This window comes from Manihot esculenta, chromosome 18 (genome assembly GCF_001659605.2).
Source record: "Manihot esculenta cultivar AM560-2 chromosome 18, M.esculenta_v8, whole genome shotgun sequence".
Classification (NCBI taxonomy): domain Eukaryota; kingdom Viridiplantae; phylum Streptophyta; class Magnoliopsida; order Malpighiales; family Euphorbiaceae; genus Manihot; species Manihot esculenta.
This window is the reverse complement of record NC_035178.2, coordinates 5576783-5601808: the sequence shown is the minus strand read 5'-3', so window position 1 is coordinate 5601808 and position 25026 is coordinate 5576783. Positions and strand designations below refer to the sequence as shown.

The window sequence follows — 25026 nt, the reverse complement described above, 5'->3', positions numbered from 1 at the left end:
AATGCTTCTAGATGTTTTGCACGGTGTTGACTGAGATCCACCGGAAGCACATCCAGAATCCGAATAACAAAAGCTTTGCTACGTTCTGTTTCTGATCATAGAGCCTCCCAAAAGAGATGCAAGGCCAATCCCTGTGATTCTTAATAGACTTCAGGTGACTCCAGTTTATGCATGAATGGTGATAGTTGACACGTCTTCACTCTTCACACGTTAACTTGTAGTGATCCAAAAAATATGCCACCGTATAAGCGACAATACAATAGACCAAGCCAGCTTTACTTGAGGAGAAGTGTCAAGTGCTATTGAAAATAACTTTTTCTCTAAATCTAGTCCATATTGAAATTTAACACACTCATGTTCAGAATTGAATAATCTGAAATATGAAATTAGACATTTGTAACATTACCGATTTTAACATTATTTTGATTTTTGTAGGACATTTCAGAAAATAAATAAGAAGACAGAGAAATAAAGAACTACTTATCTTTAAATAGGAAAACGTCCTTTTGAAGAAAAATTATAAAGCTGCAATAGTATCATTTGAAGAATTGTCATATCATATCATATCAAGTGAGATAAAGACAATAGAGAACATAATTTTAATTGGACATTATTTTGATAACTTATTTCAAATTCACATTAAAAAAAATAAAATGTATTATTTTTAACTTTAATCTAATAATAATAATAATATAAACCCAAAAAATAAGTAGGGAACTGGTTTAGATATTTTTATATTAGATAAAAGTCGTAAGATATTTTTTAAAAATAACCACGTGTCAAAAAGTTGTGAATTCCAGACTCCTACGTAACCGTTCACGTGGCAGACGAGCAAATATATTACTCCACAACCAGAAAGGCGCTCCAAGAGATTAGCAAAAAGGCGTGAACTTTACCTTCTCTCTCAAATCTCACTTTTGACAAAGTCTTCCCTTTTCACTTCAACTGATCGGATTCTGTACTATATTTCGGATTTCGAATCCCCTTTATTGCTTTCTCTTCATTATTCTTCACTTTCCAGAAAAAACAAGCAAAAATGCTTCGGCCATTACTTCCCTGTGATTCCACTTCCGCTGCTAAAATGCGTCTCTTTGCTTCACCATTTTCTAATAACTACACCATCGCTATTGTCCCTTCTTCTGCTGGACATTCTCATGTTCTGGACATGGGGTGAGTAATGGTGGTTCGTCAGCTCGAATCAGTTGTTTTCTTATGGTAGCTTGATTTTGATATAATTTTTAACTTTGGGTAGTGCTCTTTTAGATTGAAGTTGAGTAAACAAGCTTCGAGTAGCAGTGGGCTTCGAATTTTTAGTCAGGCATGTATTGTAGAGTGTCTGGCTTTTGCATTCTTATTTAAGATGTAACTCTATGAATGTGACTCCATGTTTCTTTCGCTTTTTTGATGTATGTTAGGGTCGTGATAAGCACAGAACGCCCAGTGTTTATGGTCGTGGTGCTCGAGAACGGGTGCTTGAGGAGGTATTTATGTTCATTTATTTACCGGGAATTATACATATCTTGAGGTGTGAGATTGAGCTTTTAATCTCATACTTGTGTTGTTTTGGTGATTGTAGAAGGAAGCGTCTCTAATGTCGGAAACCAGCCCGTCTTTTAAAATTTTCCCTGGTCAGGCATCTCCGTTGGGCGTATCTGAAGTTGATAAGGGAATCAATTTTGCTATTTTTTCACAGCATGCCACTTCTGTCACCCTTTGCCTATCTCTTCCTCAAAGGTACTGGTTCAATCCCTGAAAAGTAATCGTGAATTCTTTGTACGTCTTTCGATATTAGAAGAAAAAGTAATCATGATTAAGGTTATCAATTTTGACAATCCTTAGAGAAGTATCTAATTTTGCTATTAGTTATTGTAAGTGAGCTTGTTAGAAGTCTCATGAAATAGAGAAATGAAAAGGAAAAGGGGCAGAAGGTTGTTGTTTGAATGTTTCTTAGGATGGAGTGAGCTGGAGTCGAGGCTCACTAATCATGGCAATATTTAGAAAATGCAGTGATCTGTTTGCATTCTTGGACTTTTGTTGGGAAAAGTTGATGATTGAACAGTCTTGCCACATTCAGCAATCCCATTGTCATTTTATATTGAAATCCTTATGGCTCTAATGTTGTTTTAGTGCAATTGCTATATGTCCTCGTGAGATGCATTTTGATTTTGTTTTCCAAGAGAGGCTAGGAGGGGGATTTTCTTGAATTTTGATCTTATTTTGTCTTGGTGGTTATTTAGTTGATGCAGTATTGGATTTTGATTCAACCTATAACACTCAGGAATTATAGTCATTATATAATTAAGAAGTTTAGAGTTTTATTATTTAGGAATTTATTATTAGATTTATTATTTTTATTTTAGTTCAAGTTTGCTTAGGATTTATAATCAATATTTTATTTTTTTAGAGTTTCTAAAACCTAATGTAATTAATGTTGCAAAACTCTGCATATAGGAACTAAGGTTTCTACTTAATTATCTTTGATTATTATGAATAATATTGACACTTAATTAATACTTCGAGAATCAATTCTTTCAAAACTTCGTTTCTCTTGATCTCTTTATTCTTTTTGGTCTACATCAATAGTCTTGTGAACTCATCTATGCTAAGAAACTATTTGGATTAGTAGTTATAGTTATCTGTTGGTGGTGGGAAATTCATATGATAGCATTTAGAATCCAATTTTTAGCATTTCAGTTATAATTTTGAACCACTAACCACAAGGTTTTGAATGTTGCTTCAATTGTTGTGTTTACCTTACTCCAACTAATTGATCTGAAATGTCTAAACAACGACTATTGCCTCCAACTGTTCATCCAAACTGAATCCTATTTAATTGATGATCATGTATTAAATATTTCTTTGAATTCCATGCTCACTTCACATCCTGTTACTTTGTTATTTCTTAGGGGAGTACATGAAAGGCTAGTTGGTAACGTGATTGAGCTGGCCTTGGATCCTCATGTGAATAAAACAGGAGACATTTGGCATATCTGTATAGAGGTAGTCATACCTCCATTCTGCACATAGCAGTGCCTTCAGAACTTGCTTGACATACACTTATATGGCTATCCTTTTTTACTCTAATTTAACTTGCTTTGCACATACTTGTTAGCTCTAAATGGTTTTTTTGGGAAATTTACATGTTATGTGTGCCTATGCATGTCTACGCACCAATGTGACTAGTCATCGTCTTTATATAATTTCATTAGGGTATAATGCAGTTGAGTTTAATCATTGTAATGGACTACTCATTTTTTACCCAATTTGCAAACTCAAATATTTGAAACTCAACTTGAATTCAACAAGTGAGCTTGAGTTCTATTTTGACTTCTTGAGTAGACTTGCAGCCTCCTGACCCAAGTGCTTTCTACTCAAACTCAGTTCAAACTGTCAATTGATTTCTAAAAGTATGCAATTTTTGTCTGAGTAATTTATAAGTAGTTTGACTTATCTACACCCTCTTTTATTGCATATAGTTGGAGCTGATATTCTGCTGCTATGTTTAACCACTTGTACGTGTAAATTGCATATTATAAATTGAACTAAGGATTTTTTTTTTTTTTTAAAAAAATTGATGATTAACATATTGAGGATGTAAAAGGATTTCTGAAATTTAGATATGTTTATGATACACAAACCGGTTAAATAGGCAACGACTCCCTATAACTCTACTGCAAGTTGTGTTCTCAATTTGATCTACCTTCAGTCAAAATTTTTCTTATCTAGTTTCTTTGTTGTATTACTTTTCCTGGGACTCTCTTACCAATTTGATGTAATTCTTATTCATGCTGTTGATATCATTCCCTTAAATTCAGGATTTGCCTCGTAGCAATGTGCTTTATGGTTATCGGGTAGATGGTCCTCAAAATTGGAATCAGGGGCATCGGTTTGACAGTAATATCATACTTGTAGATCCTTATGCTAAGCTAGTTGAAGGTCGTCGATATTTTGGAGATGCTAGCCTTAAGTTGTCTAAATTTCTTGGAACTTATGATTTTGATAGCTCGCTTTTTGACTGGGGAGATAACTACAAGCTTCCAAATATACCAGAGGTACCAAAGTTGCTTCCACGGCTTTTATTTGATGTACATGATTTTACTTTTCGCTTGACATATTTGCTGAAGAGTGAAATTGGCAACTGTGTGTTCTTCTCTTCCTTGACTTCATTGCTTGCCTGCTATTTCTTGCATGTGCTTTCCATGCGTTTTAATGTAACATTCCGCTGATAATCAGACAATATTTGATTTTTGTCTATTAGTTACCTCTTGTAAATGCTTATTTATTTCAGTCCGATATGCTTTTTTTCATGTACTTGCTGCTTTCTTTGCAGAAAGATCTTGTTATCTATGAAATGAATGTTCGTGCATTTACGGCTGATAAATCTAGCGGCTTAGATCCAAAAATACGTGGGAGTTACCTTGGTGTAATTGAAAAGGTAATGACTCATCTAATGATTGAATTTGCTCTGATGAATATTGTCTGATCATGAATTTCTTTATTTTTAGCTCATTGCAACATTAACTTGCGTAGTTGATAAACCTTTTGAAGCATTTGAGATGGATGCAATAACTGCAAAATCAAAAGAAGACTTCAGTTCGCAAATTTGGTGTTCTCTTCTGTAATTGTTGCCTACAACTACTTGGATGTTTTTGAGTTATTTCTTCAGGACTGAAGCTTTTTTAGTTATTTTCATACTGCTTTTTCTGTTTTCAGTTTCCTTATTTAGTAAAATAAGTCAATTGTAAAAGGGCATCTTAATCTTGCAATGCCTGCATGAATTCTTTGTTGACGAAAATCTTTTCTTGATGCTCAGTAGTCATTTTTTGGTTCTTTAGACATCAGTGCCTGTTCTGCTGTTTTCACATACTGAACTCCTTATGGTTATCTTTTATTTTACTTCAAGATCCCACACCTTCTGGAGCTGGGTGTCAATGCAGTTGAGTTGCTGCCTGTGTTTGAATTTGATGAATTTGAGTTTCAGAGACGCCCAAACCCCAGAGATCACATGGTAAAGTAAAACCTTTTTATACTTATGCTATATAGTTTCTTATAAAAGTTTGAAGTTACTTCGGTGTAGCTGAGAAGCACTGAATTTTTTTTATCTGTTATCTGACATTTCCTCACATTTTTATTCTCTTTCTTGATCTGGAAGTTCCATTATGTGTTTACAAAATTTTTTGTATGCTGCTACTATAAGATTGTCTTCATTCTTTTTAAAGATGTTTCAGAATATAATGCAAGGAAACAGAATTAGTATTTGATACATGTGCACGTGGCCAGAAACACATTAAAAATAGAAGCCAAAAACATGCTTTCATGTGTGATATAGCTCGCTGCATGTTGGTTCATGACTTCATGCCTATGTGTCTGTAGATTTTCCTATGTTGCTGTGTTTGGAAACATAGAGAGTCTTTATAGTTTGGATATATAATTGATTTCTACTCAAGTGTTTTTCACCATGTCATTTAGTTCTAAAATTGTAGTTTAAGAGTTTGAGTTGAAATGGTAGATTAGTGGATTTCCAGCAAAGTAAAACACTAAGCATATTGAAGATGAGAAGACCACTATTTGATGATTTCTCTTTGGTGAAAATTAATTTTAAGGCAATACCCCATTACATGATAGTCCCCTATCAATATATGCAAAATGGTGCCCTCTGGAAATTAAGCTTGAAGTTCTTTAGACTTTGCTGCTTGTCATTTTATGGAGTTAGTTTTTTTGATGTCCAAGTGAATGTGAACTGGTATTTCTTTTCCTTTTATTCAAGATAAATACATGGGGTTATTCAACAATAAACTTCTTTGCTCCTATGAGTCGCTATGCTAGTGGTGGTGGAGGACCTTGTAATGCATCTCGAGAATTCAAAGAAATGGTTAAAGCCTTGCATGGTGCCGGCATTGAGGTAAATCCTGTTTATTTAGTTGGAGTGTAGAACACATTTCTGAAGAGCAATTTATTATTATTTTTTTCTTGTATTGCAATTTGCAGGTCTGAAATATAACATGAACAAATACATGACCACAAGCGCTTGTATGCACATGCATATAGTCTGAAATGCTTTGAGACAGTTTACTGATGCTTTTTCTTGTCACAGGTTATTTTAGATGTCGTCTATAATCATACAAATGAAGCAGATGACCAAAATCCTTATACCACTTCATTTCGTGGAATAGATAATAAGGTGATTTATGCTGCTTTTCTGTTTGCAGCTTCCGCTGCTATGTTCTTTGTGAAACCATAGAAATCTTTAAAATCTCCGGTTGATTTTTGGATTTTCTAGCTTGGCATTTGGTATGTTCTTCAGTAGTCGGTGCATTTCGTTTAGGAAATTTTAGACAATTGCAATAATGTAGATAAGGTTTTTTTTAAATTATTTTTTTCTTTGTTGGAGGCTTTTAAAAGAAATTATAGTTTATGTGACTAATTATTTGAGAAACTGAATCATATATAAAGAAAGGTTTTGGGATTGCTTCCATGAGTCATGGTTCTTTGTTTTTGGGATTTTGATCTAGTTTTCTTCTAGTTATGAAAGTTGCATCCTGGTTTCTCTTGCAGATGGTTTTGTTATAAGTCATTAGTCAACCTTCGTGAGAATTTAATTGATTAGTTATAGTTTTAATAGTAAAACAAATGTCACTAACTTCACAATGACCATGTTCGAAGATTTTCTTGTCCCTTTTCCTTACAGCAACATATGCTACTGTCATTTGAAAAGTTTCTTCATTTTTCAATGGTTTGTTTTGTTATTCCATCTACAGGTTTATTACATGTTAGACCCGAACAGTGGCCAGTTGCTGAACTTTTCTGGATGCGGTAAGTCTAATATCCTACTTGATTGTTTTCTTTAGGGAATTCTTATGTGAAATTTTAGCACTTGCTTATCACATTAAGGCTACTTTTATAATTTTATTTTAACTATATCTATTAATTATAGTTAATTGATCTTCTCATGTTTCTCTTTGGAACTTCTAATCCAGATACAAGATTCAGATAACTGGATAGGAGAATGTTATGTTTATGCGTGCTGATGCATTTTATCTGAAACAGTAGATACACACACAGAGACATGTCTATTATATGCAAGAACTCTGCTCAATTAAAGTAAATTGAAGTGATGATAACATTGCTAACATTTTGTAAATCACAGAGGTATCAATTCTGTTCTATTAAAGCCTCAGATGTTCTACATGCTTTGACAATACATAATGTGAATGAAGAAAAGTGAGAACCAAGTAGGTGGCCTATGGCTAAGTAATTTGGTCAACATCGTTCTAAGTCATTGGGGATTATCTTTCTTACTTCTTGGATGAAGTTCAGACATTACCTTTGCCTTATCATTTAGCTGAAGATTGGAGAAAATTAAAAGCTGGGGAACATCATTTTTTTGCAAGAAAATTTGAAATCATTATTATGATTATTTAAAGACATCTGAGTCTGAGAAGCACTATCTTATTGTTCTCCAGGGAATACATTAAACTGTAATCATCCTGTGGTCATGGAGCTCATCCTTGACAGCCTAAGACACTGGTATGTTCAACATACAAGCGTAAATATGGGTCATGTGACCATACAGGCATAAGTATGGGTAATATAATCATCTACTATAAAAGAAATCCACAATTGTCTTGACAATCTGGCTATAAAAATCATATGGAAGTTTTCTTAGTACTGTTCCACGGTTGTTAACTTGATCAACCAGTTTGGAATAATTGACAAATGATGTCACAAACTTTTGCTTAGTTTAATCATTATTCTTAATCATCTTAGAGAGGACTTAGACTATATTCTTAATTGACAATATATTCTTCTATTGTCTCATTCTACTATTTGCCAAAATGCAGGGTCACTGAATACCATGTAGATGGATTTCGATTTGACTTGGCTAGTGTACTTTGTCGTGGAACAGATGGCACTCCACTTAGTGCTCCCCCAGTTATTAGGGTATAAAATTTACATGCATCTGATATAGCCACAAGAATGAATTGTTCATGGCCGTATTGTGAAATTTTAGTGATCCATAGGCTGTCAATAAGTTTCTTATGTCGATTCAAAGTTTAAATGAACTAATTACTTTATTCTCCCATTGGATCCACATAAATCCGATTTGATGGTCATATGGATTAGGGCATGATCAAGATAGCTTCAAATGCAGTATCAATAATACTTTCTAGGAAAAGAATTTCTAGCTATTATCTTCGAAAAAGAAAAAAAAGAAGAACTTTTAATTTGTCCAATCATGTTTTTGTTTCAGACAAGTGCATGTAGATGAGAAATATTATCTTTTGTTACACTGAAATTTGCCAAGAAAAACTTCATTAGAACTAGAGTTTTTCTTTTTAATATAATTTTGTCAAAAGCAATGCATAATCATTTTATTCATTAGTTTGCATTCCACCAAAAATGAATAAACAACATGCAGTTTGATTTATGCTTTTTCTTCTGTTTGGTTCTTATAAATCAGTTTTTCAGTTGGTTTAATGCCTTGTTTCGTGATTTTGATCGAATGGCCAATTTGGTGTATTGACTTGCTATTATAAAATGAACCAGGCAATTGCCAAAGAACCTATCCTATCAAGATGTAAAATTATTTCAGAACCTTGGGATTGCGGAGGCCTTTATTTGGTTGGAAAATTTCCTAACTGGGACAGGTAAATTTTACTCTATTACTATTATCTATTGCATTTTTCAAATGGATATGAATTCCAGTACCATTCTCAGAACTCTCTTTCCAATGCTGGATGTTGATTAGAGAATGATTTGTGCTTTGCTGCAAAATATTCTTTTGTTCTTAGTTCTTCTTACTGAAGGTTAATATGTTTACTCCTGATCATAGATCAGGGGTTGATTGTTTTTATTCTTCCTGGTAGTGCTTCTGCTGGTAATTCTATCATGAACATATAATTTTTCCTGTCATAGAAGTTGTTTAGCCTAATTCTAGAACCCTCAAGTAAGTCCTTCTGTTACTGGCAAGGTAACCTATGGTGGAGGAAATTTGTTGATTTTTCCCCCTAGATGTTTGTTACTTTGCTTGATTATTTTGATGCTTACATTGCAACTCACTTCTATTTCTTTTAATATGGAAAAGCAAAATGGGAAGTTAGTTATTGAGTTTCAGTTTCAGTATAAATATATAATTTGCTACTGATAGAAAGATTTATATTGGATTTGTTCAAGTTTTACACTTACGGCAGTAACTGGGGAGGTTAGTACAAGGATATTGACAGAAGACCTAATATACGAAGTCATGGTAGGAATCAATCCTTTCAAGAAAAGAAAAACAAATAAACAAAAGGAAAAAGAAAAGGAAGACCCTAATAGAGGACAACCAATAATATTTTATTATTTTTTTAATCCTTTCAAACTGCAATACTCCTACTTCCTTTAAATACACTGAAATTGCAGTATATTACTGTCTTGGCTTTGGAGTTTTGAAGGTATTGTTGTCTTTAACATGTTCTAGATTTAGATATGTTGTAGGCTGTCATGCAATGCTTTTACTTTCTCATCTAGTTAATTTGATTGGTTTAATGTTTAATTTGGCTCCTGATCTTTACACAAAATTAACACCCGACTTTTATAAATGTGTATTAACTACTATTAACCCCTATGCACAGACGTGAGTTATATGTACTCTGAATTTTCAAGGATTAAATCGTTACACTTTATAAAGTTCAACAGTTTAATAATTATACTTTGAAGTTCAAGGGCCAATATAGTTATACTTTTATAAAGGTTTGGTACTTAACATGTTCTGGTGAGAGAGAGGGAATGTTGTTATTGTATTTTACCCTTTTTGAATTCCTTTACGAGTTCTTGTTTTCCTTTCCAAGAAATTGTGCACATGTGATGCATGTGATCTCATTTCCATTGATTCATGTATGCAGATGGGCCGAGTGGAACGGGAAGTACCGTGATGACATGAGAAGATTTATTAAGGTGCTGCCAGTAATAAGGATATGATTTAAAACTGATGCCTGAATGGCTTGTTTTCATATGGCTGGCTTTCATGATAAAGTTTCAAATGCAGTTCAAATGATTTGATAGAGCTGCCATATATTTTTTAAAGTGCTTTATGGATTTAATATTTTAAGATTCTGAGTGCTAGTAATCAAATTTTATGATTTTGGTTGCTGAGTATAAGGACTTTTATGATATCATTCAATTTCTTTAGAATTTCACCTTTGAATTTCTTCATTATGCGTTTGTATCATTACTTAGTTTTTTCTGTCATCACTCTGTATATTTGTTGTGACTTTTATGCTTAGCCAGATGATAATCTATTATAATTGCGATTGTTTGTTCTGACTTTTACACCAGATGATCATATCAGTATAGTCATGATTATTCATGATAATGCTCTTTAATTTTCAGGGAGCAATTATATAATAGTTTACTCATCAATATTTTTGTTTCTAAATCTCCTTGTGAACTTTACATACTATAGGGTGATTCTGGTATGAAAGGGAGTTTTGCAACCCGTGTTGCTGGATCTGCTGACCTGTACAGCGTAAGTGTTGTTCATGTCATGAACAACTGTATCTTCTGTAGTTCATATCAGTTTCTCCCTGCATAATTGGCCCATTGAGGGACTTGTATTTTAGTTATGGTTAATGGTGATTTTTGTTCGTTCAACAGGCGAATAAGCGCAAACCTTGTCATAGCATTAATTTTGTAATAGCACACGATGGATTCACACTGTATGATCTCGTTTCTTACAATTTTAAGGTACTTATAAATGTGAATTATTCAATCATCATGAACTTTCATTATTATTATTATTATTATTATTATTATTATAATTGCTGCTGGTTTTGCAGCACAATGATGCCAATGGAGAAGGTGGAAATGATGGAAGCAATGACAATTTTAGTTGGAATTGTGGCTTTGAAGGTAGGTCAAATACTTGCTTCCTACTTCACAGTATTTTTACTGAATGATTTGTGGCTGACATATAAAATGTTAAGTCTCAAATTTAAAATTTTGCCTTATTGGTATTATGGCAGTTAATGAATAGAATCCTGTGTTGTTATGAACTTTGGCCTTCCCTATTCTGTGCAAATATTCGTAAGCCATAAGTAATTTTCTTGTCATTTTGAAACAACAGCAATGTTTTCCCTGAGGTTGGAATGACAGGAAAGTTTTCCTTGTTCCTGTAGTCTTTCTATTTGTCAGGAAAAAGACATGTTTATTTGTAAGGGTTGTCATCTGAGATGAAACACACAGTGACGCTGAACAGAATACTTATCACAGGACAAGGCTATTTTAGGGATTTTATAATGTCAGGTCTTTTCCCCATTATATGCTGACAGAAATGTATTATCTTTATTTTCTGGGCAGGAGAAACTGATGATCCTTCTATTAAAGCTTTACGCTCCCGCCAAATGAAAAATTTCCATCTGGCATTAATGATATCTCAGGTAAAGTACTGAAGCAGGTTTATCTGTCTCATACTGAGTGAAATTCTTATTTCATAGCCAGTAAACATGCATAAATGAAATTTAGAGTTCAGGTAAACAATTGTTTGCTCAATTGCACATTTGTTTGTGTAAATGATTTAGCAAGCTGGGATTTTAAGCGTTGCTGGAGGATATCTCTGTGAATTTATTAACTTATTTATTTTGTGAGCATTCATATGTTCACAAACATTTAGCACTTATGCGATTTTGCAAGTGAATATTCTCAGGGAACACCAATGATGCTAATGGGGGATGAATACGGGCATACTCGCTATGGTAATAACAATAGTTATGGGCATGACACTTCTATTAACAATTTCCAGTGGGGATTTGTAAGTTTCTCTATTCCGTTTCTTTGATCTTGGTAATTTTTTCTGGTCAATAGCTAACTGGAACTATCTTTTGGCAAAATAGTTGGATAAACAAAGGAGCAGTCACTTCAGGTTCTTCTCTGAGGTGATAAAGTTTCGACTAATGCACCAAGTATTTCGTCATGAAAATTTTCTCAGCAATGTAAAACCTATTTTCACCTCCCTTAATAGGCTTGAAGCTATTTTATGTGTTTTCATGTATTAATTTTATGCAAATGAGCTTCTGAATGCTCCTGCAGAATGAAGTGACATGGCATGAAGACAACTGGGACAATTATGAAAGCAAATTCCTTGCATTTACGTAAGATGTTGCACATGTTCCTCACTGAATTTCATTGGTTCAATATGTATGCATATTCACCAGCATAGTTTTGTTACTTAGTGGGAGCCTTGCCATGTTGTTGTGTCCTTGATTATTGAATCAAGAAAATGTTACTGTCAAGCTCTTTGCTTTAAAATGATGTGGATTATGGGGCCTCTTATTTAATCTTAACGATGCATGAATATTTGTTTGTTCCATTTATATCCTACGCAAAACAATCTCTACGTCGCCCATGTTTTGCTTTTCCTGCCAACAAGTTCCACTAATCTTGCAAAGTGGACTATCTCTGAGAGCCACCACTGTGCACTATAGCGGGTTTGAACCAGTGACCTCCCATGGGCAATATGTTGGATCTAATAGATCATTCCACATTTTCACCTCTAGTGAAATCCAGACAGGATGTATGTTATAACATAGCATCACATGCTAGCTTATTCTCACCTTAGAGGCCAGGATTAGTGTTTCTAATTGGGTCTATGAGCTTGCTCATTTTATTAGCTATTTTATTGCACTGGTAGCCAGATATTACGATGACTATAGTGGTAAGATAGATGAATATGTTTTCAGTATATTTTTAACTTAGCAGCTGGAAAACAACATCACTCCTTGAAAATAAATTTATTTTCCTGAGCTCAAGAAGCATGCTTGATGTTACAAATGATGATTTGAATGTACTGCTTTGTATGGTCGCTTATATTGATATTATTATGCAGGCTTCATGACAGTATTGGAGCAGATATCTATTTGGCATTTAATGCTCATAACTACTATGTTAAAGTTTCGATACCCCCTCCACCATCAAAGAGGCGTTGGTTTCGTGTGGTTAGCTTTTCTTTCTTTCTTGCATAAATGCCAAAATTCTTGCTGCTTAAATCTCTATACTTGCTGTGGATTTGATGCTTGGTAGTTGTTGCAATGATATCATTAGCTTCACTTTGAACCATGGATTAACAGACTGTCTGATTGCAGGCGGACACCAATCTTGCATCTCCAGACGACTTTGTTCCTGAAGGTGTCCCAGGCATTGAGAATTCCTATAATGTGGCTCCATACTCCTCGATTCTTCTTGAAGCGAAACTGACATGAAGGTAAGTTGCTACCAAATGAATATTTGGAGTCGCTCTGCGATGAAGCATCTGATTATTGGACATAGGAAAAGATCTAAGCTTTATAACTGAAGTGGGTAATACTCCAGTATTGATGAATCCAACCAAGAAGATCTGAGCAAGCTCATGCTTTTTTTGACACCTTTTGATGTAAGCTTGCTTTTTGCACGAATGAATACAATGATTCCAACCTTTGCTGTGAACATTTTGTCGAATCATATCTGCAGCAGGCAACACATACTATGCATGAAATGTGTAATGTGGGACTTGTAAGCTCAGGGAATCAAAATAAATGTTAAAACGCTGAAAATTCCTGTTTCTTACCGATGAATTTGATGTATTGACCTGTTTTTTTCATTCAGAAGCAGTTCACTGCTACAAATACTTGGCAATTCTGGATTTAGGAAGCATACATAGTATACGACATTCATAATTTAGTAGGAATATTTAATTTAATTGGGAAAATGACATCATAATTATCAGAATTGATTCAATCTAGGCAAAATGAAAATAGTCGGAGGCATTTGTAAACAACGCATCACTCTTTTCATGTCTCTTTCTATGCTCAGGACCACCAGGTGTCATGTGAGCCGAACTGGAGTTAGCATCTCTGTAGTGACATGATTTGGGAGAATTATCTTATCCGATATCAAAATCATGTTTATTCGCTGGTGGTGGTGACTGGTGATGAAGCTTTGCTTGTTAAGGACCCACTATGAGGTGTCCAACCCTAGCATGAACAAGAAGAAGATGATCAACGACAACCCATTCACATACTAAGCAAGTGGCTTCCAGTTCAATTCTCATTTCCCCTTTTTCTTTCCATAAACAACGACAACAAACATTTTAAAAAAGAAAATAAAAGCTATACATTAACCAGTCAATAATTTTCCCCTTTTTTCCCACTTCCAGAAGAAAATGGAAGTTCATGGCCAAAACCGTGTTGAAGCATGCCATAATTGGCAAGCAGAGGTGCCGTTGCCAGCTCATTTGATTGGAAGAAGAAGAAAACAAGTATATTTTCCAGTTGTAGAAAGACTAATTAACAACTTGGCAATGAAAATGAGGTGTTGAATTTGTTTTCTTCTTTTGGATTCAGATTAACTCATATCTCATTGTTTAGCTTATCCCTTAAAATAATACAAAGCCTAACATTGTAATTAAAAATTCAAGTCCTTTGTCTGCCTTAGAACCGCTGGAGGTGAAAATTTTTTAATTTTTTCTTTCCTTTCTTTTTTTTTCAAGGAACACAACCATTTAAGTTATGATTAATTTTGTCTGTTTTTGTATTGAATCAAGAGTCACAGTCTAATCCCTAAGAAATCGCTAATAATAAATTTAAAGAATTGGATCCAGACCGTCATATCATAACGGTAACCATAATTTTTATTCATATTTAATTACAAAAACGTCCCTTTTGAAATTTAAAAAAAAAAATCAAGAGTAATTATTTTTTAAGTCTTACAGGTCAAACAACGCATACACAAACAGACCAAACAAGAAACTTCAGCCTGCGACACGAAACAGCTTAGAATGGACGCATTCTGGAATAATCAATAATTGGAAATCCCATCCGACGGTCCAGATCATCCATAGCAACCATGTGTAGCACATCTTTGTAATTGTCTTATTCTAACCATTATGCCCTAATTACAGGGATTAAACTGTAATTTTTACGGTTTTGGGTACTCAGAACGCTTGTAAACGACTCAACAGACTTTAACCTCCCTTGTCCATATAAATACACTCTACACTTCTCTCTTAGCAATCCTCACTGACTTGCTCTCTTTCTTGTTTTTTGCTTTACTCTCTTTCTTTTTCTCCCTTTCTGTGGTGTCTACAGAGTTTTGATCTACAATGGCCGGGAAGAGCTTCGTCACCTTGATGATTTTCGCTCTCTTTGCCTGTTCCGCTCTAGCTCAGGCCCCTGGAGCCGCTCCCGCTGCTTCACCGAGGAAGTCACCTACTGCTGCACCGGCTCCCAAGACTACTGCAACTCCAACTCCTGCTCCGGTACAAGCTCCGACACAATCTCCACCTGCCTCGGCTCCAACTCCTACTACAACTAATGTCCCCGAGGCAGCCCCAACCTCGTCTCCTACCAGCTCGCCTCCTGCTCCTTCGGCTCTCACTCCTAGCTCAGGTCCATCAGTAGCACTTCCTCCGAGCGGAGTTTTGCCTCCTTCCGCTGATACTCCGTCACAGGTTCCTCCAAGCGGTGCTGTTTTGAATAGAAGCGGTGCTGCTTTGGCGGTTGTTGGAGCGGCTTGTTTGTGGTCTTTGTTGCTGTAGATCTGATCTCAGCTTTATAGTCAGTTGCTGATGTATGAGTTCATTTGGTAGGATTTTTTCTTTTTTAATTTTTTTTATTTTACTGCCTATATGAAGGGTGGTGATGGCCACTTTTCGTTATCTAGACAGTTTAGGTTTAATTTCTATCTTATTTATTGTTATTATTGGTGATTATTATGGATTCTTTTTCTCCTAGTTTTGTTAGTTTATGTAGATAATTTCTCAGTGTGTTATACTAAAGCCATGTTGGTTCTGGATCTGCCAAAGTGGTTGACGCGAGCGATCAAGGGGAAAGGAGGGAGAGCAACGTGTATAGTGTGGTCTTTTTGTCATTTCGCGAGGGTTTATGGTAATGTGACGATGTCGAAGACCAGCTGGAAGCTCTCTGATTGGTCACTCTCACTTTTGTTTTCTTTTCCTTTTTAAAAACATTTATCTAAATCTTATGTCCAAAAAAATTATCTAAATCAGTATAATGTGAATCCAATACATAAATAATTGAATCCCACCGTATAAATTTTAAATGATTGTTTCTATAGTTGGGAGGTTTTAAGGTCGAAATACAGTCTTCCGATTATTAAAAAAAATGGAAGAATAAGGGAATTTAAAGAAGAAAAAGATAAATGGTTATAAAAAAATTTGAAAAGAGCTGTATTAATAGAAAAGTGAGGGTAATGAAAATCAAATTTTTGAATTTTTTTTTTCTCCTTTTTGCATTTTTTAAGTGTAAGAAAAATTTTAAGAGAGGAGGAAAAAAAAAATTTACTCCTTTCCTTTATTTACATCTCTGTACCCTCTCTTCAAACGTAGTATAAGTTCATAGGAACTGAACACAAGTTAAATAAATAAAGGACAATGAATTTAACCATCTCAGGCTAAAGACAAATACTACAAATAGTGTACCACTAGGCAAAATAGCACATCACTCGAATCTTTTCCATTCTTGGCGGAACTCTGCAGGGTAGATCATTTTGGATTTGCTGTATTTTGCTTTTCTTCCATGTTACTCACCAGTCCTATTTCTGGCCTGAGCCAAAAACCTTAAAGGCATGTGGAAGATGGTGATAATGGCATGAGAAGATAAATGAAGTAGCTGCAGAAGAAAAAGGTGACAGCATGGAGCGAAAAAGGGAATGGGGAAGAGAAAGGGAAACGACAAACGTGGATGGAGAAAACGGGTGAGATTGAGAATATGGTAAATTTTTTATGTTATTATTATTAACAGTAATCTATTTTTAATTTGATAAAAATATTTTTAATTTTGATGGATCTGCTGAAACTAGGGGTGAGAAAAGAAAAAAGTAGGGCTGCGTTAGGAGGTTTTCACGTGGTCACAGTTGTAATCTAACTTTTATTTACACACAGGCAGTGCTTGGGTCTCTCAAGTATTATATTAGAAGGGTAGGTTTAAAAGGAGCATTGTTGTAGTATAAACAAGAGCAAGGCAGGGCGGATGGTGTTTATGGCCCATTTGGCATTCGGTGAAACCAAACCCATGTTCCCCAACAGGCTTCCTTTTCAAAGTGGATTTCTGATGTGTTCCGTCAATGTGCTTTTTTTACTCATAAAATATAGATTTCATTCTTTATAATTTAACTGAAAAACTAATTTTTGGTAAATAAAAAAAATATATATATATAGTACTGGATCTGGGAGGATAGCATCTCTTCAAATTTGTTTGATTAGAGCGCTAGGATTTCAAGTACCTGTCTTCTATGCTTATGGTTAGCCCTTATGGCTACAAGAGAGTGAGAAATTGACAGGCTTTGAGTCCAAAAAAAAAAAAACCCACTTTAGCCTAGGGTTTAAAAGTTTAGGCCTTTAAGCATTTTTTTCTTTTTTTTTGGGTTAGGGTGGATGGGCTTATGGTTTACTTCCTTATTTCCCCTACAGGCTTTAATTGTAAAATTGGATAAGGCATAGCAGACGAGCAAGCAATTAGCAGGCTCAGATATTGCTAACATAAACTTATTGGCTGCTATTTTTAAATAGGGAAAGCATTTTGTTTAATTTCTAGCAAAAGAATAAAAGGTTTTTCATATCATTCTTGAGTAAAAATCAGAGATTCTCGTATTTTCTTTCCAAAATAAATTACTAAAGCAAATCCCAAGCTTTCATGAAACAAAATTAAGGAACTAGTTTTGCACTTTTGTTCGTTTCATTAATATATCAATTGCCTGCGTGTAGCCAAAAATCTATTTTAGGAAATTTTGAATATTAATTATTTGTTTTAGTCTGTGGAATGTGGGTTAATTATAGAAGGTTTGTACATAAATTGAAAGAACTGAATCAGAAAAATGAAATTAAACTTTTCCCAATTACCCAATTTGTGATTTCGCAAATCACATCGAGTCTGCATCATAAGGCAGTGGTTGTAACCACTAAACATGTCATCTCTTTGCCTAAAAGACTTTTACAATATAATTAAATTTTATTTCATACTTATTATATTTTAAATACATTCAAAAATTTTCAGTATTTTAAAACAAAAAAAATTCTCAACTTAATGCATTTAAAATCTTATAAATAATTTTGAAGTGTTATTTAACAAAAATGAATTTTAATTAACAAAGAAGAGGAAATTATATCCTTATCATCTAAGTTAATCTTGTTGAATAATTCTCTTGGATTAACTTAGTAGTTCTTTTTCGTTTGAGCATGGGATTAGAAGCATGAGACTCAAATCTGGGTTTATCAGAAAAATTACAACCAAATTAGGCGGGTTGACTCAGTAGGGAAAGGGAAATCAAGAACATGATTTGAGTACCCAAGATCCATAGCATAGATATCACCTACTCATAATATGACAATAAAAAAACATAATAATCCCGAAAATTAAGGAAAAATACAAGAGAAGAAATAAACTAAAAGAGCTAGTAGCACTGCCTCTGTCCTGGCTACAGTGCCAAGCTTTACAACTCGAAAACCATCATAAAAAACAATGCTACACAAGTAGCCATCACAGCCACAAATGGAGAAAGAGTTGATGAAGCTGACTCAGGAATGTTATTAGAGGAAGGTTTGTAGATGGAGGTATTAGTCCCAGAAGGTGACGTAGTAGCAGGAGTATCACTAGGAGTCCCTGAACCTGAAGTTGGAGTTGCAGTCCCTGATGGAGTTGTTGTCCCTGATGATGATGCTGCTTGAGCAGTTACTGCAATCTTCATGCCACTCCCACAATGCCCAATCACTCCACATATGAAGTAGTGAGTCCCTGCAGTCTTCAGGGCTACGGTGGTGGCTCCGCTGCTGTCTGAAGTAATTGCATTCCCGACTGTGCATGTGTTGTAGTCACTGGCACTCACTTCATCCACTGTGTGCCCTCCTCCATAGTTAAATACTGCGTCACATAAATGCAAGAATTAATCAATACACTTTTATAATGAATTCTCAGAAATATCAGTAATATGTTCTGTGAAAGGAAACGACTAACCAAGGCTGTCACCGACTGTGAAGGTCTTGCCACTGGTCCAGGTGCTATAATCGTTGCCCATTGTCCAGCCAGTGGAGTCTCCAACAGTGTAAACTGTTGCCAAGCTTGGCACCATCATGCTTATCAGAATAAAAATTGCAGAAACAACTCTTTTTGACCCAAAACTTGCCATTGGAAGATCAGAGAAATCAAGAGGAGAGGAAAGCTAGAGCAGTAAAATGTTGAGTTTGGGATTGTTGCCGGGTTGCTTTTAGGATAGTTGTTGGTGATGGTCCATTATATAGTGGTGTGAGGGCAATGGAGTGAGTAATGTTAGGTCCACTTGATTCAATTGTAACCATGAGAGAAAGAGAGAGAGGTTGTGAAAAAGACCAATTCCATGAGGATGACTTGAGGCATACTCCATACCTAATGCAAAAGGTGAAATGGGTGTTTCCTTTTAGTTGCTTCAATTGAGTATTGTTGTTAGGAAAGGGTCTATTATAGTGCCAGTTCATCAACACCAAAAAGGGATCCATTATTCTTCCAGGATATATTTATTTATCCTTTTGAATTCATGCCTTATACAATGAATAATGATGATCAAGAGATCTTGATTAAGCATCACAAGTGCAAAGAGAGAAAGAAATATGCAAATGAATTATTGGAGTAGTTTGGCCCAGATAGGCTAGAAGCTTAGTTAAATTGATTTTCTGTAAATAGGAGTGGACAGAGATTTTATGGCTATGCAAGTTTTAATTGCTAGGCAAAGGTCAAATTTGTAAGTTTTGTCAGCAAATAGTTTGACACTTTTGTTGATGGATTGTAAATGAAGAGAAAAATGCCTAAGCTTTTCAGCATTAGTCATAATGGCTCTCATCTTTTTTTCTGGATAGAAAGTGATATTTGGGGTCTGTTTTATTGGTATTAATGTTGCTTTTCTAGTAAGAAAGTTTCATTTCATTGATCTCAACTTTAGTCAAATAAACATGATCTGACGTTAATGGATAACCAATCAACCATAACACTTTTCCCTTTTTTCTGAGAATCTATTTCAAATAGTTGGTATTAAATAGAGAAAGCTACTTCTTCCTTTCTTTTTCTTTTCATCGGGTATCCAACTGCGTATGCTTTAAGTTTTTATATAAAAAATTGATCTCCCAAAGTACAAGCCTGCCCCAGCTCTCACAGTTTCATCACGAACAAAAGGATATGATGGCATTATTTCGGCTTCAATAATGAAACCTTTTGTGGTTGAGGTTTAATAATAGCAAAAGGAATTGTTCCATTGTAAGAATATAAACAAATGTCCATGCTATAAATGATCAGCTTGAATTTCACTTGAAATCCGTGTATATCTCTTTTTCTATTTCTTACTATTTTATTCTATAGGAGACCCTCTATACACAACGTATCCTAGGCTTGAGTGAGAGAGCCAGAGAGATGAAAATGGAAATCGGAGAGGCAGGGGGGAGGAATGGTGATGTTATGATGAAAATGGTGCACTGCACCCAATAACCCATCATAGTCATTAGACATGATCATTTATCTCATTATAAGTGAAGAAAGCGTTGCATGATTTGACCAAATCAAACATGCACAATTCCCCTGCACTTCACCAACTCCACCAACCACACATTTTTTGCTTAGCCCACTTCCAAAGCCCACATACTCCAACAGTGGAGTTGTGAAGTTAGGCATGCAACCGTCCAACTTCACTATCTTTTTAGGTAAACGTCTCCTGCTTCACTCATCTCACCCTTAGAAAAAGACTACTCACCAAACTCGTGAACTTGCATCCTTCACTTCCTACTGAAATACAAAATCCAAAAATGTTTATGTCTATGCAGAACCTTCCAATTTATACCTAATATTTTGGTAGAATTTCAACATCTTCAAAATTTTTCAGGTCATAGAATGCTGGAGTAGCTTTTGCTTGATTTCTTATCAACGACATCATTTCAAGTGCCATATAGGTCGACAACATGTCAAACTCAAATGGGGAAGCTCTCTCAGTGGAATTTTTTCCATCTAGCTACTTCTACTGGTCCAACCCACGTTGGTTATCATGGACATCATTTTGTTGGTTCATAAATAAGAAAAACATTTTACTTTAATCCAAAAATGTGGAAATCTGAACTATGGGGTTTCAAAATGTGAGCCATGAAAAATTCCTTTTAATTCATAATACATGCGCATCATATGTTTATCTAACATCAAATCAAATTGCTGAGAACAAATACAAGTTCATTTGATAACCAAGTGGCATAGAGTGAATGCCATTATTCTGCCATGACTTTAAAAAAAAAAAAAACTAAAAGAAATAAATGCTCCCCAGCAACCGCAGTGTGCATCCAACGATAATTTCAGCTCAAAGTTTAAAATGAAATGCACAGAATTATCAACAAAGATCATTTGTACAAACAATATCTTAAGCAAATATGAGCCTAAGAACATGGACCAACCCGCCCTCTCCCCCTTTCCCTTAAGCAAAATATACTAAGGAAAGGAGAAAACAAGTAACAAGAAGGCAAGCAAGCCTCATTTTTTCCAAATGATCACTCAAGAAAGACGAGGGTTGCCAAGAAGTAAATAGGAATGCTCGAGTTTATTCTGACTACATTAATTATAACATATTCCTTGTTAGTTGAGCAATTCAAACACCCTACTGCAGTATCTTCCGTGATTTTAAAGCATGCATGAGTTTACTCCTACAGTTCAACAATTTCAAAGATACAAGACTAACTAATCTTGATATATTAGGGGTCTTCAAGAGTGTTTCTCAGGTAATGATCTATAAAGAAACAAACCTTGATTACAATCCACCAGCAGAATGGCTTCTAGTTCACAAGATTCTAACAGCATTTATCTGATGAAGAGTGATGGATTTGGAAAAGAAGTTTAGCTACAGAAACGAAATAATTTAAAAATAAATTGAATAGTCAACTACTAATGGTAGAAACAGACTCATATTTCAGTTTCCAATTTTCTTGTACTTTCCTATTGCTTCTGAAAACACTTTCCCTAAACCAAATCAAACTGCTTTCTGACACGTTTGTTTCCTATTCAAATAATCTAGCATGCAACAGAACATAAGGCTGGAGATTATCGAAACACATCCAAAACTAAAATGTTAAAAAACCAGAAATGTGCATTCACCTAATCTTGATTACCAATTTCCCTCAGCCAGCTTAGTGTTTGTGCTAAAGAATGTTAATCTATTCAGAAGATGCTGAATTCCACAATTTCAAAACATATAAAGCTAGTAATAACGTTCATGTTGAATGCTCCCCCATTGTGTATCTTACAAATTCATGGCAAAACAGTTAAATAACATGCAGAACAATAATTTTCCTACAGTGTAGGCACCAGTAAAGTAGTACCAGCATGTTTGGCCCCTCCGAAATTGTTCATAAAGTATGCTACCAAGAATGAGCTTTTGGAATGAGAGAGAATTCTAAAAGACACAAGTTCACAAACAAAAGAGGAAGTACAATTGCAGTTAACAAGTCAAGAGGCAGAAATGGAAGCCAAACTAATTTCAGGTCAGGAAGTAAGAAAGAGGAAGATGACCTATTAAACAAGGCATACTTCCAGGAATAGTGCCAACTACAGCAATATACAGCTATAAACCTGTAAACCATCAATCCCACCACAAATTTAATTCCTCCGACACCCCACCTCCAACCTCCACCTCCCTTCCTTGTCAAAATTTCCCAAATATGCTTAAATGGATTCAAGGAAGATGATGCTTGTAGCTAAATCTGATGAATTACATTGCAGAAAGTAGGATTCCCAATGCTTTCTTTCAAAAAGCTAGTGCATGACGGTACTGAGTTTGGTTGAACCTGTATCATAAGAGTGCATGGTTCAAAGTCCTGCAGTATTACTCCGAAAAAAATACAAGAGAGGGGCCAAAAAAAAACAAAAGAGCAAAGCCAAATCAGATAGTAGAGAAATGCAAGCTGGAAAAAATGATTTCAGTAGAGAAATGGAAGCTCAAAGAAAAATGATATTACTCTCCCATCTCCAATCTGCAGAAGTCAAGTATTAAATTTAAGAGGTTTTACCAATAAAATCTCTAATCTGCGGAAGTCAAGGAGTATATTTAAGAGATTTTACCTATAAAATTGCAAGATTAAGTGAATTGAGAAATTTCAGCACCCACAAAATTTCCATTTCAATTCGCAGGAGCTACATTTGCTTGCTCAACTTCAGAGTCCAACTCAGTTGAAGTATCATCAGACTGCAGACCTTCTTCTCTTTGTTGTCTCACAAATTGCTTGCTACGACTTACTCTAATTGGCCTTCCCATAAAAATCTGTAGGTTAACAATTTCCCAGAGAATTAGTTCTTCACTACAAACAGGCTTTAGCAATAAAAATAGTTTAGCACAATTGAAGACCTCATCATTACCTTCCCTGGAAATGCAGAAAGCGCAGCATCAGCTTCTTTTTTAGTTTTGAAAGCGACAAATCCATAGCCAGAAGGTCTTCTTGGATTATCTTGGTATACAATTTCAGCAGAAACAACATCAGTACCTTCATTATTAAAGAACTCCTCGAGATCTTTTGCCTTAGCTTCAAATGGCAAATTCGCTACAAACAAGTTGAATGTTGGCGCTGGCTTGGGGGGTGGTGGTGGTGAAGGTTTTTTCTTTTTTAGCTTGGCGAAATTCATCTTCAAAGTCCGACCCTCAAATTCCTAAAGAGCAATTAGAAAAAAGTTAAAACGCTAAAGTTGATAAAATGGAAACACTTGGTAAACTTGGAAACGGCAAATGAGCATTAGATACCAGAGGCTTAAGTTTTCAATACATACTATTTATGTTCATTATCTTTTTGACTGGAGAAAATCATTAGAATCAGGTTAAACAGCTAAACAAATGTATCCAAATAACTGAGTAAACCATGAAAGAGTCGAAGATAATGAGCTTACATAAGATTCGAGATTTTTAATAGCAACAAGTGCCTCCTCAGGGGAGCCCATAGTAACAAACGCCAAACCTCTGTTTCTGGTCTTGTTATGCATAGAAAGCTAGAGCACAGAAGGCAATATCAGCACATACCCATGTAACCAAACACACAAAAACCATAACCCATATAACAGAACTAGAAATAAAGAGATGATAACCTCAACGTCTACAACAGTCCCAAATTTCTCAAACAAAGTACGAATGTCTTCAGTCGTAGCAGTCCAAGGAACATTTGAAGCAAGCACTCTAGTTCGTGAATATTCTTCTTGTTCAGTCTTTGCTTCGACTTCCGACTGGGACAAGGAGGAATCGACAACTGGGTCTTGAGTTGTAGAAGAGAAATGTAAAGAAAAGCGACTGATTTTGTAGGTTTTAATTGGAAGTATACGAGTATGAGAAAGAGACAGAGCACATGAAAAGGAGAAGCTGTTGTTGGTATTGACAGCATGGTTAGCTTGGTTAAAGGCTTTATAGAGAGGAGATAATGGAGGTGGCTTATGGAATATTTGATGATGTTCACCGGAAAAGTATGGGGTCGACGGAGGACAGGGAAGACGAAGTGAAGCCATGGATAGAATTGGGATTTTTCTCACTTCTCAGAGTGTTCATTAATGGGTAAAGAGATTCGGGACTCTGGATAAGGAAGACGAAGATTTTTGTGTATTCAAGAAATGACGTCGTTTTGAACTTTAACTAACACGACCTTGTCTTGCTCGCGTTACTCTGATAATATCCACTAATAAATGGAATTTGCAAAATCTAAGCCACCGTATTATGAAAACTTACCCATTCTTCAATTATCAAACACTTAGAGAACTATAGAATGATAAAAATTAAGTTAATATTTTAAGATATTATATTAGTTGTGATTGAATTTTTATTTAAATTTGGTAATTGTGATCGTGACTTAACTTTTTCAAAAAATAATTTAATGCTATTAAATAAAAAAAAGTGGTTGATTGAAAAATATTTATTATTACTTTTTAATTAATAATTAATTATTATACTTTTCTTAATGAAGAGTGTTTGAAGGTGTGTTTCGACAATCACTATGGGTGTGAGTGCATTGAGATTAAAATCGTTTTATTTTTT

At 34.9% G+C, this 25026-nt stretch overlaps 4 protein-coding genes across 8 annotated transcripts; 2 read left to right on the top strand and 2 right to left on the bottom strand.

Moving 5' to 3' along the window:
- Positions 1-853: 853 nt before the first annotated feature.
- LOC110606912 (isoamylase 3, chloroplastic) lies at positions 854-13612 on the top strand. Of its 3 annotated transcripts, none has more exons than XM_043953576.1 (24): positions 855-1170; positions 1264-1318; positions 1416-1481; positions 1577-1734; positions 2907-3000; positions 3816-4052; positions 4331-4435; positions 4904-5008; positions 5768-5902; positions 6095-6181; positions 6759-6813; positions 7464-7527; positions 7842-7941; positions 8548-8648; positions 9885-9936; positions 10445-10507; positions 10636-10725; positions 10818-10890; positions 11338-11417; positions 11684-11788; positions 11871-11969; positions 12067-12128; positions 12863-12971; positions 13119-13612. In XM_043953576.1, the coding sequence occupies exons 1-24, from the start codon at positions 1037-1039 to the stop codon at positions 13233-13235; spliced, it is 2346 nt and encodes a 781-aa protein (XP_043809511.1). In that variant the 5' UTR covers positions 855-1036; the 3' UTR covers positions 13236-13612. The 3 variants fall into 3 exon arrangements, 2 of the variants coding, with proteins under 2 accessions (XP_043809511.1, XP_043809512.1); XM_043953577.1 differs by having other exon boundaries at positions 1029-1170; positions 1253-1318; XR_006349478.1 differs by lacking the exons at positions 11871-11969; positions 12067-12128 and having other exon boundaries at positions 854-1170; positions 13119-13138.
- Positions 13613-14954: 1342 nt separating this feature from the next.
- On the top strand, positions 14955-15741 carry LOC122722530 (lysine-rich arabinogalactan protein 19-like). The gene has a single exon (XM_043953581.1). The coding sequence runs from the start codon at positions 15113-15115 to the stop codon at positions 15545-15547; it is 435 nt and encodes a 144-aa protein (XP_043809516.1). The 5' UTR covers positions 14955-15112; the 3' UTR covers positions 15548-15741.
- Positions 15742-18305: 2564 nt separating this feature from the next.
- On the bottom strand, positions 18306-19377 carry LOC110606102 (blue copper protein). Its single transcript, XM_021744857.2, has 2 exons — positions 18981-19377; positions 18306-18887 (listed from the first exon to the last, which is right to left on the bottom strand). The coding sequence occupies exons 1-2, from the start codon at positions 19150-19152 to the stop codon at positions 18460-18462; spliced, it is 600 nt and encodes a 199-aa protein (XP_021600549.2). The 5' UTR covers positions 19153-19377; the 3' UTR covers positions 18306-18459.
- Positions 19378-22404: 3027 nt separating this feature from the next.
- LOC110606888 (28 kDa ribonucleoprotein, chloroplastic) lies at positions 22405-24592 on the bottom strand. 3 transcript variants are annotated; one of them, XM_043953579.1, is made up of 5 exons: positions 24093-24592; positions 23898-23996; positions 23376-23663; positions 23082-23280; positions 22405-22837 (listed from the first exon to the last, which is right to left on the bottom strand). In XM_043953579.1, the coding sequence occupies exons 1-4, from the start codon at positions 24501-24503 to the stop codon at positions 23140-23142; spliced, it is 939 nt and encodes a 312-aa protein (XP_043809514.1). In that variant the 5' UTR covers positions 24504-24592; the 3' UTR covers positions 22405-22837; positions 23082-23139. The 3 variants fall into 3 exon arrangements, with proteins under 3 accessions (XP_043809514.1, XP_043809513.1, XP_043809515.1); XM_043953578.1 differs by having other exon boundaries at positions 22405-22807; XM_043953580.1 differs by lacking the exon at positions 22405-22837 and adding an exon at positions 22855-22993.
- Positions 24593-25026: the final 434 nt, after the last annotated feature.